The sequence below is a fragment of the Microchirus variegatus genome (assembly GCF_963457635.1).
Source record: "Microchirus variegatus genome assembly, chromosome: 1".
Taxonomy (NCBI): Eukaryota; Metazoa; Chordata; class Actinopteri; order Pleuronectiformes; family Soleidae; genus Microchirus; species Microchirus variegatus.
This window is the reverse complement of record NC_139802.1, coordinates 34632818-34650094: the sequence shown is the minus strand read 5'-3', so window position 1 is coordinate 34650094 and position 17277 is coordinate 34632818. Positions and strand designations below refer to the sequence as shown.

Below are 17277 nucleotides of genomic sequence, written 5' to 3'. Positions count from 1 at the left end.
CTTTTTCAAAAACATTTTACTTGCATAGCAGAGGGATTGTGCCAGTAACAACTGGCTTGCCTCCAACAGGCAGATGTCAGCGTGCAGAAAAAACACAATTCTCCATTACTGTTTACCTTTAAAGGCATCCCCCAAACAATCTTTCATTAGATTATAATCAGTCACACTATTGTGACCTAATATAGCTGAAATAGCAGTGCATTTGAAAAGGGACACTGTGTTTATAGTGTTTTGTTTTTTCCAGTCTGAAGATTTAAGCAGATTTAGCAGATTTTTTTTACATATATATATATAAACATGTTCCTATAAATGCATTTACCTCAGGGAGACACAATTCTGGACACAGCACTGGCAGAAGTAAACGTCCCCCATAATAAAACTTTGCTTAACTTTACCTGCTGTTGGTCGAGAGTGTGTTTACAGAAGTTGGACAGATTTTTGACATGTTGGACGTCTTTTTTTTTTCTGACTGACGTAATGCGCTGTCTCTCCAGGATGAATATCAAAACCAGATCAGACCAGATTGTGAATCAGTGTAACGTCTGCTTGAGTTGTCTAAAGTCTAGGAGTCTTTGAGGTATACTGGGATTGAACAATTTGAAATATTTTAGGTTTAATTATTTCTACTTGTAACACTTTGAATGAATGAAAGTGTGTGAGTCTGGTTTAAATGATTCCGTCGTCGTTTCCACTTAAACATGTGTGTGTGTGTGTGTGGAGTTCAGTGTTTTCTTTTTTTTACGAGACAAAGGCAGACCGGCCCACCGTGTTTTTTAAGGAGAAGTCCTCTGTTTATAAGGTAATTAGAGTGCTTATGGCTCACTCTGGGTTACTGAGGTCAGACTAATCTATGTCTAGATGTCGAGGGGTAGGTGGGATTTTCTCTTTTTTTGGGGGGGGGGGGGGGGGTTTGGAGGTGACCGTGTAAAACGATATGGATCACTGGCAAAACGAAATTGCCTCTGGGGGTGAAAAAAGGCACAGGTGGCAAAACATGGATTGTTTGTGATGTCTCGATCATTCAGCACAAGTGCACGAGTTGCGGGATAGCAAGTGTGTGTGTGTGTGTGTGTGCATATGCCTCATTCAGATTCTTGTTGGAAATTGTCATGAAGCCGTTTGGGAGGCATATTTTGCCGCCCCTTGTTCTCTCATTCATGAATATAAATGCGATACATGTGTTTTGAGTTTGCTGGCTGATTTGCATAAAACTCACGAGCGTGCACAGCACACAGGACTGCAGTGTTAGCTGTTGTTGTTATACACACTTTGTGTTTTTGTGCCGGGAATTTTTAGAAAAGGACTCATCAATAATAGAAGACACTGTTTCATTGTTTGGTTTGCAGTTGTTCACTTGGCTGTTAAATAAAAGTCAGACATTGTCTCAGACACTTGCGTAAATCCTCACAAAACTGGAAAGCATAATATTATTTTTGTTTTAAGGATTATTGCACCCTGTAGGATGCACCTAGCATTTATGTATTGTGCCATTTCAGAATTGTGTGTCTCGTGTTCATGCACTAATTGCAGCTTTAATCATTGTATAACGTCCTTAGACAAAGATTGATGCACATTATGGCCACACAGACTTCACACAGGACAGTAAAAACACACATGTTAAAGTTTTATGACTTAACATCTGCTGTATGCTACGAATGAGCTCTAATGTTTCCGTTTTATCTCTGAGACCCTTCTTTTCTAATTCTGGCCAGATATTTCACTCCCCTAATATAAATCACGTAGTTGTTTTGAGGTTATTTCGTAGCTTTTTTTGTAGCCTGACCTTCACCCGCGCGTCTTGACGTGTTGTTTTAACCTGTAGTTAAAGGTCACATCATTACCATTTCAATTGCCTCTCACTCTGCCTGTTGTCATGTCCACATGTGTCAAAATATAAAAGGTCGAGAAAGGGACAGGTTAAGAAATCGAGCATTGAATTTATCCACATGGATGTATGTCATCATTTTGTAGTTTTGATTGAAATAGTCACTCTTTGCATGTGATAATTTAATGATACAATAAGAATAAGAATTATTTTCCTAAATTATAATTTAATAAAGATGATGCTGAGTAAAAATGAACCCAGAGCACAGACGTGGCTTCAGTTTCCTTGGGACGCGTTTGCCTCTTTCATGATCTCCCTGCGATGGACATAGATGTTTGTTTTCTCACGATTGTTCAAACCAACGTGGTTATTTTGCTAAGCTGTTTATTTGCTATAAGTGCCGTCTGTTGCCGCGGAGATGTTATTGTGACATTGAAATACTGGCTCACACAGGAAACCGTCCTCAGATCAACTTTCTCAGGGTGTCCAAGATATCATTTCTCCCACCCTCGGACACCACAACACACTGTGTGCTGAATCACAGAATAGTCTATGTGCCCTTGACCCAGTGGAATATGTGTGGTCAATTGTGGCATTTATGATGAAGTGTGTGAATTTATGTCTTATTTTAGTTCTTAAATTGCAGTGTTTTTTTGTTTGTTGTTTTTTTAATGGATATACTGGAAATGCATCTAGGTGTATTTAATGTGCATAATTCAATTCAATTTTAATAGTATAGCACCAAATCCCAACATACATCATCTCAAGGCACTGTACATAGACCCCAACAATTCACACAGTGAGCAAGCACTAGGCATCAGTGGAGGTAAAACAACTCCCTTTTTTAACAGAAGGAGAAATCTCTGACAGAGCCAGACTCAAAAATGTGCAGCCAGCTGCCTCGGCCGGTTGGGGTGAAAGGAAAAAGGGGGGACAGAGGAGAGGTGGGGGACAAGAGGGAGATGAGGTATAGAGTCAGAAGAAGGAGACCAGGAGCAGAAATATGACAACTGTATCAAGTTATAAGTTTATACATGACATGTTTATGGAACTATGATGCCATTTAGATAAGCAGCAGCAGAATTTGTTGATATTTGGGGGATTTTTTTTTTACTGATATCGACTTTTAATTATAGCATATTAATGGTGACTTCATATATGATAATAATAATAATAGTAGTGGCCATGAAGCTGCATCTGGATCCTGCAACCTGCAAGATGAGGACACAGATAGAGAGAGAGAGGGGAAAAGAAGGGATAATTGTGTCCCTCCGTCAGCTATGCTGTGGCGTTGAGTGCCATTTAAGAGAAATGAGATTGCGGCAGGTTAAAATTCTTCAATGGTAACTTCAAGTGCAGGGAGGGAAGTCATTATTTCCTCTCTTTGGATAATAAACATTCATTTGTGGAAGTAAATAAGCTCTGTTGTGTACCCTTCACAATGACTTTAAAGCATTGTATTGCATAGCGGCAGATGCGATTATTAAGGCTTTATTAAAGGTTTCTTAAATGACTGTGATCGATCCAGCCAACCATCTTCTACCACTTTATCCTCCTCATAAGAATGAGTTAAATATTGCGACTTCAGCCCTATTGGGGAAAAAAATAAGGGAAACCTCAGGAGGAGATTCAGAGGTGGGTTCCCTCTCACAGGACGGACAGACATGCAGCAGGTGTCACATCCTTTCTATAGATCATATTTAATAATTACAAGTATCAGTGAATAAAGTTAATCTCAGGGATCCATGTCTTATAGTGTATGTTCCAAGTCTCTAATGGTGCGTTTTAATAATCAGAGAACTCATAAAGCAGCCAGAGAACATGTTTTTCTTACTTTTCTCAAACATTCATTTAAACAAGTACCTCATGTCGTCTCTTTATTTCTCCTAATGTCTGCATGTTCCCCTCAGTATGAATCAGAATCAGTATCTTTGACATGACCTTACATTTTTCTACCAGCACCTCCACCACCAGGTCATAAACTTTGCTTTATCCCCAAATACTTGCACCACTAATGTCATTCCTATCAATCTTTGTGGTGTGTTTTTTTTCGGGGTCGTTTGCAGGGAAGTTTAACATGCTTGCTTTGGCGTTTAGTGGCACACGACTAACACGCTGCACGGTCTTGTTTTCCTACTTGGTTGAGTGCAGTTGAGTCATGTTGCGTGTGATAAATGAACAGTCTGCATCACATCGTTTGTGTTTGAATGCTGTTGAGAAAAAGGAGGGAGAGTTTACATTAGATGAAAAATCACCAAAGGATCCATAGGCCCCTCTGTCACCAGAACCGCTCCTGAATTATTGCACAGTGAGAATTTCACTCAGAGTGAACTGCAGTTCAATACTTTCATATTTCAAACATATTTATTTCTATCACTTTCTCTTTGAAAGAGTGAGTGTGGGATTATTAATAGTGCATGATGAGAAAATCTTGCATCGATAGGTTTTCATCCAATCCAATCCAAATGTATATCTGTAGATACATTTAAAATCAGCGAAGTTGACCAAAGTGTTGTACATCGCATAAATACATAAAGTAGACAAGCTATGAAACAATGCTAAACTAAAAAGCGATAAAAAAAAAAACAATAAAACATGCAATACAAGAGCCGTAAAAATCAGAGCCGGAGAGTAACGGAGTACATTTACTTGAGTACAGTACAATTTTGAGGGATCTGTACTTAACTCGAGTGTCATTTTTGGGGAGTAATCATGACTTTACTCATTTGAGAGGCAAATATTGTTCTCTTTACTCCACTACATTTCTATCTAAATGTAAGCTCTGTGGCAGTAGTAATGCAATATTTAGAAAATGTACTCTTGTACTCTTGATGCTCAAGTACTTTTAAAAACAAGTACTTCAGTACTTTTACTTAAGTAGACATCTGACTGTAGTGTTTTAACTTGTACTTGAGTAAAATTTAACAAGGAGTATCTGTACTTTTACTCAAGTAATGAAGCTGTGTACTCTGTATATACAATATATATATGAAAAAAATATATAAAACACTAAAAACTGGCAACTTTATTCATGGTCAGGGAACACTGAGTAGAAGTAGTGGAGATTTAAAAACAGGCAGTGTGGGACTAAGCTTTTCATCTTGACCTAGGTCCCACAAGAAGTGATTTTTTCTGCAGTGATCGTGACGGTGAATATGTGCGTAAAAGATCACTGAGGTAAAATGGGGGCAAGACCATTTCAGGCTTTGTAAGTAAAAAAAAAAAAGCATAATTTTAAAATGAATTCTAAAATAAATTGATGAGCCAGTGCAGAGACACCAACACAGGAGCGATATGCTCTCGCTTTGTGTGTTCCAGTCAGCGGATGTGGAGCAACGCGAAGGGGGGCACCAGCATAGAAGGCATTAAAATAATCGAGTCTGGTGGAAATAAAGCCATGTGCGACTCTCTCAAAATCAATAAAAGAAAGGAAAGGCTTCACCTTCATTAAAAGTTGCATTGGAAAAGCAGAGGTTTTGTACACAGAACAGAATCCAGAGCCACCGGGACATCGGGGAAACAGCTTGGTCCAAACAATATGAGCTCTGTCTTGTCTTCATTGAAGCTGAAAAATGTTCATGGCCGTCCAAGCTCTAATATTTCATATCAGCTAAGCCGTCAAACAAGCACTGTACACAACTGGAGTCATGTACTGTACTGTAGGGAAGAGGATAAAAGAAATAAACTTGTGCAAGTGAGTAGGAATGAAAAGAAGCAATAAGGTAGCAAAGCAGACACTTTCAGGTAGCAGTGTTTTTACATATTTGTGAGGACCATTGTGAGCACACGCGTAACTTTAAGGCTTTGCTTGTCGCTCCTAATCGTGCACAGCTGGTGGCACAGCTGTCAAAATCGGTTTTACCTCCTGAGCCACATCTGTCTCAACAGGCTATTTGTCAGATCCACTCTTTTGGATTCAGGGTTAGAATAAGGTTTAGGTTCGAGTAAGGTTTGCGGGGGTTAGGTTTGGCTGTTAAGGCTGAGGAAACGAGTAATCATTTATTCCAACAAGTGTCCTCACTGAACAGATTTATCTGTGTATGCTCCACATGAACGCAATGGTAATAACAGCTGGAATCACTGCATCACATCTGTATTGATGTTACATGTCAACACATTATCTTGAAAATATGGTATCTATTACGTGGATGTTCAAGTTTTGTTTTTTGTTTTTTTTTCTTCTTCTTCTAACATGCAAATCTATTTGATTATTTTTACAGGAAGAAATGTTGCAAGGGCTTCAAGTTTGTGTTGGGCCAGTGCATTCCTGAAGGTAGGGGGGAAAAAAATGGATGTCCATCTTGTGTATATGTGATTATTTTCCCTTCCTACTTGCTTTAAACTCACATAATATTTAATTGACTGTGACAAGCATGAAACATGAAGAAATGAATCTGAGAGATACTGTAGATGGCGAGTAATGCTTTGTTTTCTCTTGGGTCCCCTTGACTGAACTTATTTCTTTACTGTAGATTATGACGTGTGCGCTGGCGCCCCCTGTGAGCAGCAGTGTACGGATCATTTTGGTCGAGTTGTGTGCACCTGTTACCCTGGCTATCGCTACGACCGGGAGCGACACAGGAAGCGGGAAAAGCCCTACTGTCTCGGTGAGACCTTGTACAAAACAAAACCTCCTCGATACAAGTTGTCTTCTATAGATTAGGAAATGCTTCAACAGGAGACGCCTGTCTATTTAGAGAAGACGTACAAATATTATAGATATTAGACATTTTACCTTTGTAAGGTAAAATAAGATTGAGAAGAGTGTAACATTTGAATTGACTGATTTTCTTAATTTGTAATTTTCATGCAGTATTAAAGGTGCATTATGTAATAAATCTAAAGCAACTGGCCATAAAATCCTCCTAATATGTCACAGAGACTCAGGAATAATGTTCATATAACAAACTGAACTCACCAACAACAACAGTACAGACAAAATATTTGCATTAAAAAATATATTTTTCAGACTGCAAATCATGTTTATGTTTTGAAATCATGTTTTGGCATGTGGCGCCACCTACCGCCGTCTACCAATCATTGCAGTCGGTAGAGTCTCAGCTGCAGAGCAACCACTGGTTGCCAGTTATGTCAGAAAACGAAACCTAAAAGACCTCGGTATTTTGAATTTTAATGTAGTAACCGCTTTTGGCCACATTCTTACATATGGCACCTTTAAGTAGTTTGCATTCAGTGAATTTGTTTTAAACCTGTTTTACATTAAATTTCATTGGAACTTTGTTGTTTCTTCATGTTCATGTCAGCTGTGCTTTAACCTTTTTTTTTAAATTTGTTATGCATTTATTTATTTATTATTTTCCATGACCTGTCTTGGGATGACACTGTATTTCAGCTAATGTAAACGGTTCTATGGATTTTAAAATTGCTTATTCAATGGTTAATTCACAATTAACTCATTCTAATTTTTTTTAAAAGGTGCCATATGTAAGAATGTGGTCAAAAACGGTTACTACATTCAAATTCATAATACCTTTTAGGTTTCGTTTTCTGATGTAACTGGCAACCCGTGGTTGCTCGGCAGCGGAGACTCTACTGACTGCAATGATTGGTAGACGGCAGTAGGTGGCGCCACATGCCAAAACATTATTTCAAAACATAAACATGATTTGAAGTCTGCAAAAAAAATTTTTTAATGCAAATATTTTGTCTGTACTGTTGTTGTTGGTGAGTTCAGTTTGTTATATGAATATTATTCCTGAGTCTCTGTGACATATTAGGAGGATTGTATGGCCAGTTGCTTTAGATTTATTACATAATGCACCTTTAAATTTGCCTCTTTCCCCGTAGACATCGACGAATGCGCAGATAAAAACGCCACAGTGTGTTCTCAGATCTGCATCAACTCCGTGGGGAGCTACAGGTGTGAGTGTGAGAAAGGCTACTTCCTCGAAGAAGATGGTAAAACGTGCACCAACGGGGAGAGAGGTAAGAAGAGACTTTATCCACATTGTTATTTGGTGTGTGTGTGTGTGTGTGTGTGTGTGTGTGTGTGTGTGTGTGTGTGTGTGTGTGTGTGTGTGTGTGTGTGTGTGTGTGTGTGTGTGTGTGTGTGTGTGTGTGTGTGTGTGTGTGTGTGTGCGACACATGGCAGTCATTACACATCCTGCATATTAGAACAGTTCTGTCTCCCAAACACGCCGCTGCCCCGGTGACTCCTGATCTCGTCTGATTTACTGGATGCCATTTGAGAAAAAAAACATCACAAATGGTCCCCGACATAAAGTCAAAGTCTATATTTTGCCCCACGTTCAGTTGCCGGATTTGCTACTTCCTCCCCTGAGTTCTTCTTCCATTACCTGAAAAGTAGGAGAGCGAGAAATGATGGTTCATGTTGTCATGCCCTTGCTTCATGTGCTGCTTTGGAAGTGGGGAAAATAGCGTCACTCATCCATTTAACATATGCATGCTCAGAGTAGGGTCCACTCACAGGCCAAAGACATATACTGGAGAACTGTATTCAGCTTTGTGCTTAAATATATTGCTGTGTGTTGCTTCTCTTGGCAAGAGAACAAAGGGGATGAAGGAGACTATTAATATTCTTAAATGATTTATTATTGTGATCATAATGCCATTTCTTTTAACCCTGCAGTATGTAACTTTTAAACATAAACATGTCTGTGAGCTGTGTTTTGATCTTGCGTCTCCCTGTAACAATGCAGCACTGTTGGTTGGTTTTATGTCGAGACAGACGGAGGCAACAGCAGTGAAACGAGACGGCTTTTAAAAGCAACGTCTCTCTGTGTCTTCTATAACAAACACACACACACAAATATTTTAAAAATTGTCTTCCTCGATTTCCCAGCAGTGCATCTCTTTGAGAAATCCGACAATGTGATGAATGCTGGAACTTGCTCAGCCACCTGTGACGATTTCCACCAGATCAAGGTGTCTGTTCTGCAGCTTAAGCAAAAGGTGAAGCAAACACATTACTCTCTTAAAATACACACTTTCATTCATGTAATTTAGTGTTTATACGTTTTATATCTTGGATTACAGTGTTGTAATATAACAAAGTATTTAGGTATCTGTACTTTACTTTGTTATTTATACTTTTACTCTACTACATTTCCTCTAACTATCTTTGTTACACTTTACTACCAAATAAAATCAGAGGAAGAAGAATTGGTAATGGTCTGTATTTATATAGAGCTTTTCTCGTCTTGATGAACTGCTTTACACAGTTTTCACCCATTCAACATGGGGTTAAGTGTCTTGCTCAAGGACACATATAGAGTAGCAGGGTCAGGAATTTAACTCACAACCTTCCAGTTGAAAGACAATGGGTCTTTCACTTTTTTTTTCTTTTTTTTTAATACTTTTACTTCTAAAGTAAATACATTTTATATCAGAAAATTGCTTTTGATCCTTAAGTACTGTACGTGTCATTTACTTTAAGACTTTTACTTAAGTAATAGGATTTTTTAAAAAGTGCCTTTTTCTGGTAAGATACTTACTCAAGTTTCTCTTTTTAGGTGTTGAATCTGTTGAATCCATCTATGGTTGAAATTCAATTTTTTTGCTCGAAAATGGTGTATATTTGCATAACGATTCATTTATACAATTTAAGAAAAAAATGCTAAATACATTGTTTACAGTAGGTAATTTAGTAGTTAGTTGATATATTGTATGAATAGGCTGGTATATCACGTTTAACTCTGTGTAATCGTCACTCAACACCCCAACTCTTACACATGATGTACTGTATGTCCTGCTTTTCCAGCTGTGTGGTCTAGATGCTCCTGTAGCTGTATTATATATTCTTTTTTCCCCCCAAAATGTCAGTATAATAAGACTACATTACTGTAAATGACTTATTTTTCATACCCCGGCAAGTTTATTGTCTGAATTTGGAATGTGTGTGTGTGTGTGCATGTGTGTGTGCGGTATAGAGGCAAGGCCTTTAGCCTGTTTCCCTGTGGAACTGCCAGATCCACATGATGTTAGATGGAGATCAAAGATACATTTTCCCTAAGGTTGCCATGTAGCATATAGAGCATGGGTTCTCCTGGTCATGCTGAATAATGTAAAGGGGTCACCATGGCCCTCCATCTGTCCGGGTTACAGCTTGTATCAATGTTGCAGATGGAAGATCACCTTTCATCTTCGCCACAGAACATATTTCAACATATTTTCCCGTGAAACTGGGCCCTTCGGTGTGTAATTTTCCCGTTCTGTTTGACAGCCATTTGAAGAATGAAGAACACATGAGGGATTTGGATAATTAATATTGTTTCTAAATAAAACCTTCCTTTGATGAGACAAAATATATGTCATGAAGTCGGTCATATAACATTTGCTAATGCTGACGTTTCTGCATGCTTTCTTAAGATGGCCATGCTGTCAAATAGTGCGGACGTCCCTGAGCAGATGACCAATGAGAAAATTCTATCGCCCGCCATGTTTTTACCAGGTCCTCCAGGACTCCCTGGCCCTCTAGGTAAGACTTGCACAACAACAGTGTCCCACTCTGCTTGGTTGTTGATGTTTAGCTGATAGTATTTACTGTTTTCATCGTAGCTTTGTTGTATTAATGCATTTAATTCAATACCAATAGTAGGTCAACACATTCATTAGGATTTTTTCCATTTTGGGATATATGAATGTGTGCACCATCAATCCTGTAGATCATTTTTCACAGAATAAATTATAACTTAATATAAACAACACTGCCATAAAAAATGCATTTACCACTGCACACTGCATACTCCTATCTGTCTGGGTTATTTTAGGAGATCCAGGACCAGAAGGCCCTCCGGGACTTAAAGGTCCATCGGGGCCACCTGGCCCTCCTGGTCCTAGGGGCTTAATGGGGCCCCCTGGACTCACGCCAGACCTGTACCACATCAAACGTGGCCCTCGAGGACCTGTGGTAGGTTTATATGTTGACGTTTTTCCTTGACAGTTTAAGAGAACACTTTACTCAGAAAATATTGCATTTAATTTGCCATTTTTATTATATTTGATGCCACAGGTGTCTGAATAAGCAAATACTTACTAGCAAGCAAGTGTAAATGTGCTTGTATCCTGACTGTGACCTGCTCATGACCTGAGTCATTGTAGGACGCTGTAAACCACACTTTTGCCCACCTCGTCTTCTGTTGGTCCACAGCTCTGATTTGTGTTATAAGGCAGAATCACCTAATTAATCTGGAATTTCCTCTAATCCAGAATGCAGTTAAACCTGGAAAAGCTCTTTAGATGTCAGTTGGAGATTTTATGGGGTTCTGGGTTTTTCCTTGCCAGAGTAATTCCGATAATTTAGTAATCCTGCATTGTGAGACAGGGCCCAGGAGAGTATTTGTGTGAACTGGACAAATTTCTTGTGTTTCATTTGACACACTGGGAAAAAAAAAAAACACACGCACACATGCTTAAAAATGCACTCGTTTTTTTTCCAGGTGAAAAGGGGATGACACATAGTAATGGCAAAAACAACAGAGGACTGAATCCATTTACAGCTGTGGTTGTTTTCTTTGGCTCAGTGCATTTTTGTCTTGCCTGCGAGCGTGAACACTCACTCACAAATCAAAATAATGCAGGAGGTGGCCAGGAAGTCATACTTTTCCGGGTTTTTTTTAACGCTTGTATTTTTGCAATGAATTCTACATTTATTGCATAAATACAGGTGTTGTTGGCGTGATAAATCAGTGTTGTAACCCTGATAAATCAGGCGAACAACTCCTGCAGTCTGTATGAGGTGAAACAACAGGAAAAGTGATATATTCCTTTCCACAAGCAACATTTGTATTTTAATTCCCAGCTCTTTCTTCCTTTCTTTCATGACCCGTTAATACATTTAATAAGTGTATACTGGTGATTTAGAGGGAGTTGTCCTCTCTTCACACAAAACCCACATTAGTTTGTAAGCACTGTTTTGCGGTTTGGCAGGCTTTGAGATGAAGCCTTCACATCGATCAGAAAACTGCCCTTCCCTCTTACGCAATGGCATCACTCTTCTGAAGTTGTGATTAGTCCACGGAAGAGATCAAAACGGTCTTAAGCGTCAAGCTGACGTCAACTCAGAAATGGCCTGCAGGCGGGCACAGACTTAAACTTGTATGATCTCTTCTGCAGTGAGGATCTCAGTGGTGTTTTTAAAATAATTTAAAGCAAATCTCTCCCATTAAAATTGTACTGAATTGAACATGAATCCATTTTTTCCCCCTCTGTGAACAAGTTGCATGTGTCATCACGGTACCAAACACACATACAACATGTTATTATTTCACAGGGCGCTCCAGGAGCACCAGGAAAGGACAGCCTAAAGGTGAGCTCAAATCCTAATATTGTCATACCTGTTTTCTTTTAAAGTTTCTTGCCTTCTTCAGATTTTAAAGGGTAAAAAAAAGCGCAGGACAGATTATAGGATGCTCGCAAATCCTCAGTTTGATGCTGCTGCATAGACAGAAAGTTCCTGAAAATGAGAGGATCACTTACCTACATTGCTACAAGAGGAGAGAGATGGTAGTTATAAATATATAAATACAAGAGCAGAGCATTTTGAATGAATATATGTGTAGATAAATATTGCAGGTATCTGACACAAGAGTTAAGGGTTGCCAGTTGAGTGACGGGTCATTGTTTGGTTGTGATCAAAATTGACCTAATTCAGTGTCAATGTGAAGACTGTGTTACCTCTGTGTTATGCCTATGATTTTGAATTAGTTAGCAAACTTTTCAAATGCTATGTTTCTTTCCTGGGAGGTCTAAGGAAAAGTAAAAAAAAAAAACAAGGCTGTCAGAGATGAGCCTCCGATAATGGAGGCACAATGCACAATCGTGGTAAGATTGAGATTTGTGTTGGCGTTTTTCCCATGTTTGTGTTATTCATAGGAGTCACAAATCAGAGAGCTGTTGATATGAGACAAATTCAATGGTATCTTCACGGTGAGCAGATGATGTGATCTCCAGATACTTGCAGTGGGCCTTGGACTGCAGCTCAGTTTGATGTTACCCCACTGTGGTTTGAATGGGGAGGTCACTTCTCATGGTGATAAGAAGAGGTCTTGTATAAAGTACCTAAAAGGGATTCTTGAGTAAAAGTACAACCAGAAAATTACTTTACACTTTTTTTATAACATTACTTAAAGGTGCATTATGTAATAAATCTAAAGCTGGCCATAAAATCCTCCTCATATGTCATAGAGACTTAGGAATAATGTTCATATAACAAACTGAACTCACAAACAACAACAGTACAGACAAAATATTTGCATTAAAAAAAATATTTTGCAGACTGCAAATCATGTTTATGTTTTGAAATCGCCACCTACTGCAGTCTACCAATCATTGCAGTCAGTAGAGTCTCAGCTGCCGAGCAACCACGGGTTGCCAGTTACGTCAAAAAACGAAACCTAAAAGACCTCGGTATTTTGAATTTGAATGTAGTAACCATTTTTGGCCACATTCTTACATATGGCACCTTTAAGTAAAAGTCTTACAGTATATGACTGTAAAACTTTATTTGCTGTACTTAAGTATCAAAAGTATTGTTCTGATATAAAATTTTAATTATCCAAATCCCTCGTGTTAATCAAGACGAGAAAAGCTCTATATAATGGAGACCATTACCAACTCTTCTTCGTCTGGTTTTATTTGGTAGTAACGAGTATCAAAGATAGTTGGAGGAATTGTAGTGGAGTAAAAGTAAAAGTTGCAAGAATTATATATAACAAAGTACAGATACATAAATGTTGTACTAAAGTACAGTAACAAAGCATTTGTACTTTGTTACCGATAAGAAGGGTAAGTTTAGACTCAAAGTGGCTAACTGACGTAGTGCAGATGGAAAATATACATTCTTAGAAATAAGGGTTCCAAAAGGGTCCTTCTACAAGGGCTGAGGTTCTACCTGGAACCATTTGCTTCTGAAAAACAATATCCTGAAGAAAGGGTTTTTCAAGGGTTCTTGGTAACACTAATGGTTTCAGTAAGAACCATTTTGATCCAGAGAACCCTTTAAAACCTATTTCCTGAATAAAGGGTTTTAAAAGGGTTCTTGGTGGAACCCTCCAAAAAGGTTCCAGGTGGAACCTTTATAAAAAGGTTCTACCTGGAGCCAAAAAGGGTTCTCCTATGAGGACAAGCTGAAGAACCTTTTATGGTTCTACTTAGCACGTTTATTTCTAAGAGTGTACAACCATGCTTGGAGCGTATGATTTGCAGTCCATGGCAAGTTGAGTTGTGGCAGTTTACTTGTTTCAGTTTTGATAACATATTAATTGATAAGTGTTTAATTTTTTTTTGATAGTTGTCTATATTTTTGATTAGAGATTGTGTTTCTTGTCGTCAAGAATTGTCAATAGTTTTCTAAATCTAGCAGGCTTCCTGTTTGCTTAGCTTCTGTATCGTGTATGGAACAGTTCAGATGCTTTGTCTGCCTTCTTGTCGCAGCACCTGTGTATATTCTTTCAGCTCAACTGGGATGTTTGTGTGGATAGATTGGAGGAGGATGGTAATCTGTCTCTCCAAGTAACAAATCCAAACCATCTGCCAAAACACCCACAGCCCCAGTGTGACCCTGAGGCAGACTAATAACCTCAGTAGTCGGGTCAATGTGTGTGTACTTGCTACCGTGAGTCAACAGGCAGCCATGGCTCTTCAGTCAAGCAACACTCGTCTCAGTCTCAGTTTTTTTTTTTACAGGACACAGAAAGGAATTATTTTTTGAAATGCATAGATTTCCTCTCTTGGCGAAGTCACAAAAAATATTTTTTATTGAATTCTTTTTAATTGAGGCATTTGTAGTTACTCTCAGTCAGATCTCAGCTTTCTCTTCCTGCTTCTGTCTCTTAAATTAGAATAATGATCAATTCCTTTCTTGTTTTTTTTCATAATGTCCTTCACCTAAACTATTTTTGTTTGAATCCCCAAGGGCGAGAGAGGAGCTCCTGGGCCTGTCGGACCACCGGTAAGACTTTACTCTATCTAAACCAGGCCATGTCCAAAGTCCAACCAACCCACGGGCCAATCACGGCCCTCGGACAGATTTCGTACAGCCCGCAGCTTCAGTTTTATCAGGCATTATTTGAGCCAGGGACAGACTGGGACAGAAAATCAGTCACATGTTAGCTCAGCAGGTAACCAGTTGCTCTTTGACACCAGTGTCCCAGGTTTGGAACCCAGCTGTGACAGCCAGACAGATACTGTACATGCGTTAATGTCCTATTACGTTATCGGACTCCAGATGTGAAAGAAAGGCAGATTTTTTTCATTTGTTCACGCCTGCGTGACTTCAATTTAGCACTTTAAAATTACAATGGTGACAATAAAATTATTAGAAAACAGTGCATTAGTGTGTAACTTTTGCCTTGACGTGAACAATTGCCCCCTGGGAATCTTCACATTTTAATACTTTCTAGAACAAAAGTTGAACTAAAGCCTGAGTAGAAAACACACCACTGTGTAATATGTTATGTCTTTTTTTTTTTTCTTTTTTAATTAAAAACTTTATTAATATTACGATTTAAAATCTCTTTTACTTCACTGCTAGGGCCCACCAGGCTCTTTTGACTTCCTGCTCCTGCTGATGGCAGACATCCGTCATGACATCGCTGACCTGCAGAGCAAGGTCTACGGCCGACCAGTGCCCTCCCCGGTGGACGACTTTGCTGCAGTTCCTGACAGCTGGCGGGACAACCAGGAGAGTTTAGATACAGGGTCTGGTGAGGGCGACGAAGAGGCTCCACCTCGACCAAGCGGAGGCTCCAAGAGGACCAAGACCAGGAAACAAGCACGAGAAAGAACTGACATTGACTGAAATATTTAAAGAGGGTGGATTTAAATACTGTATTCAGATGTAAATACTATGGCTTGTATTTTTATTTAATTGCCCTGTATGTTTTCTTTTTTATCATAGATGTTTATTTTTGTATGATATACAGGATGATGTTTTTTGTTTGTTTTAGCGCCCAAGCACCAAAGTCACCGTGGCCTAAAACAGCTGTGGCTCTGAATGTGCTGCAAACCCATTGTTTTTGAAGATTTATTGTTCTGTAGGGTAAATGGATTTTCTGAGGGTCATAGCGTAGCATCCTTTTCACTGGAATCTGATGGTGTCATCTCCCATGAGGATGGCCCCGTTTCCAGCCATGCTAAAGGTGCTGCAGCAGAAACCCTACACACACCTGTGTGTTGCTGAAACACCAATAGCTGGGACCCCTGATATGTGCAAGGATGTCGAGGCCAGTTCAAAGCCGTCTGCAGCTGGAATTTTACCTGTCCATGAGAAACGTATGGTTGCTTCACAGCACATTAAACATGTCCCTCATGTGAACACTTGCTCCTCATTGCTTTATACTGTATGTATATAGATCTGTATCATTATGTTTCACACAAACCAAGTGAGCCACAAACATATACATTACTTAATTAATTTGAATAGAATGAAGTCAATTGAAAGATTAAATGTTGAACTGGAGCATTAAAACTGCTATGTGCTATGAAATCAAAGGGAATTTAATTTGAAGTCGTGGCTGTCCAAAAGTCATTACAGTTTGCATGTCATTTAATATGGGCCACACGGTGGAGTAGTGGTTACAATGTCAAATGGTGGCCCTATATGTGCAGCTTCCCTTCATTTAACCAGAAAAATGACTCAAACAATCAAGTGCAGTGTCAACTATCTGATTACGCGGCTAATAATTTTGAATCTCATAGTCTGAAGGGGAATGACAAATGAAGATAAGAGGATAACTCTATTTGCCTTGGTAGGTAACACTATAGTTGTCTGGGTTTGACTGTGTTCTCCACCAGAGGGCAGTCTTCTCAAAGCCAAAAAAAAAATACAAAGCACTGTCATCTACTGAATACTGAAATGTTTCTCTTCCCTACAACACTTTGCTGTCTCAAAAGTTCTAGCTGGGAAAATGTTGTTTGACCTCAGTCTTTTCATTAGATTTAAAATGTTTATCTTCTTTTTGTCTCCATTTTCCTCTGCTTTCATAGCTTGTATTTCTCTCACATTTCCATTTTGGTTGCATGACCAAGACAAGGTGAAAGTACGGTCTTTTCTTTTCTACAATTAACTAGGTCATGTTTCCAAAACTGAATTGGTGCGGTGGTGAAAATTTACAGGCAAAACTTTACCTGTACACACTGAGTGTGATGTACTTAAGTTAAAGTAAAAAAAGTAATTTGTTTAAAATGTACTCAGAGTTAAAGTTACAGAGTTAAAGTTAAGAGACACAAAACTCACATTAATTGTTTTTAATTGAAGGCAAACCTACAAAAATTAAAGTGCTGACAAAATAAAATATGGAAATGCATAATGTATCAGTCAAAATGGGTCAAAGATCACAAATGCTTCAACTTGTAAATGTAACTTATTACTATCCACCTCTGTGTGATGGTTAAGGTTAAGGTTAAAATAAGCGGTGAGGGAATGCATGCATTTTGTCAATGAGGGTCCTCACTAAGGGCAAACTTTAGTG

At 38.8% G+C, this 17277-nt stretch overlaps 1 protein-coding gene across 1 annotated transcript in view; it reads left to right on the top strand.

Annotated features, from left to right (window-relative positions):
- Positions 1 to 15605, top strand: part of ccbe1 (collagen and calcium binding EGF domains 1) — a gene marked incomplete at both ends in the record, with an annotated part of 31679 nt that extends 16074 nt beyond the window's left edge. Inside the window, 9 exons of the mRNA XM_083902875.1 lie at positions 6046 to 6098; positions 6298 to 6432; positions 7634 to 7771; positions 8649 to 8758; positions 10175 to 10283; positions 10576 to 10715; positions 12078 to 12113; positions 14721 to 14756; positions 15339 to 15605. Of these exons, the coding sequence (XP_083759001.1) occupies positions 6046 to 6098; positions 6298 to 6432; positions 7634 to 7771; positions 8649 to 8758; positions 10175 to 10283; positions 10576 to 10715; positions 12078 to 12113; positions 14721 to 14756; positions 15339 to 15605 (1024 nt within the window). The remainder of the gene's footprint in view (positions 1 to 6045; positions 6099 to 6297; positions 6433 to 7633; positions 7772 to 8648; positions 8759 to 10174; positions 10284 to 10575; positions 10716 to 12077; positions 12114 to 14720; positions 14757 to 15338) is intronic.
- Between the last annotated feature and the right edge of the window lie 1672 nt (positions 15606 to 17277).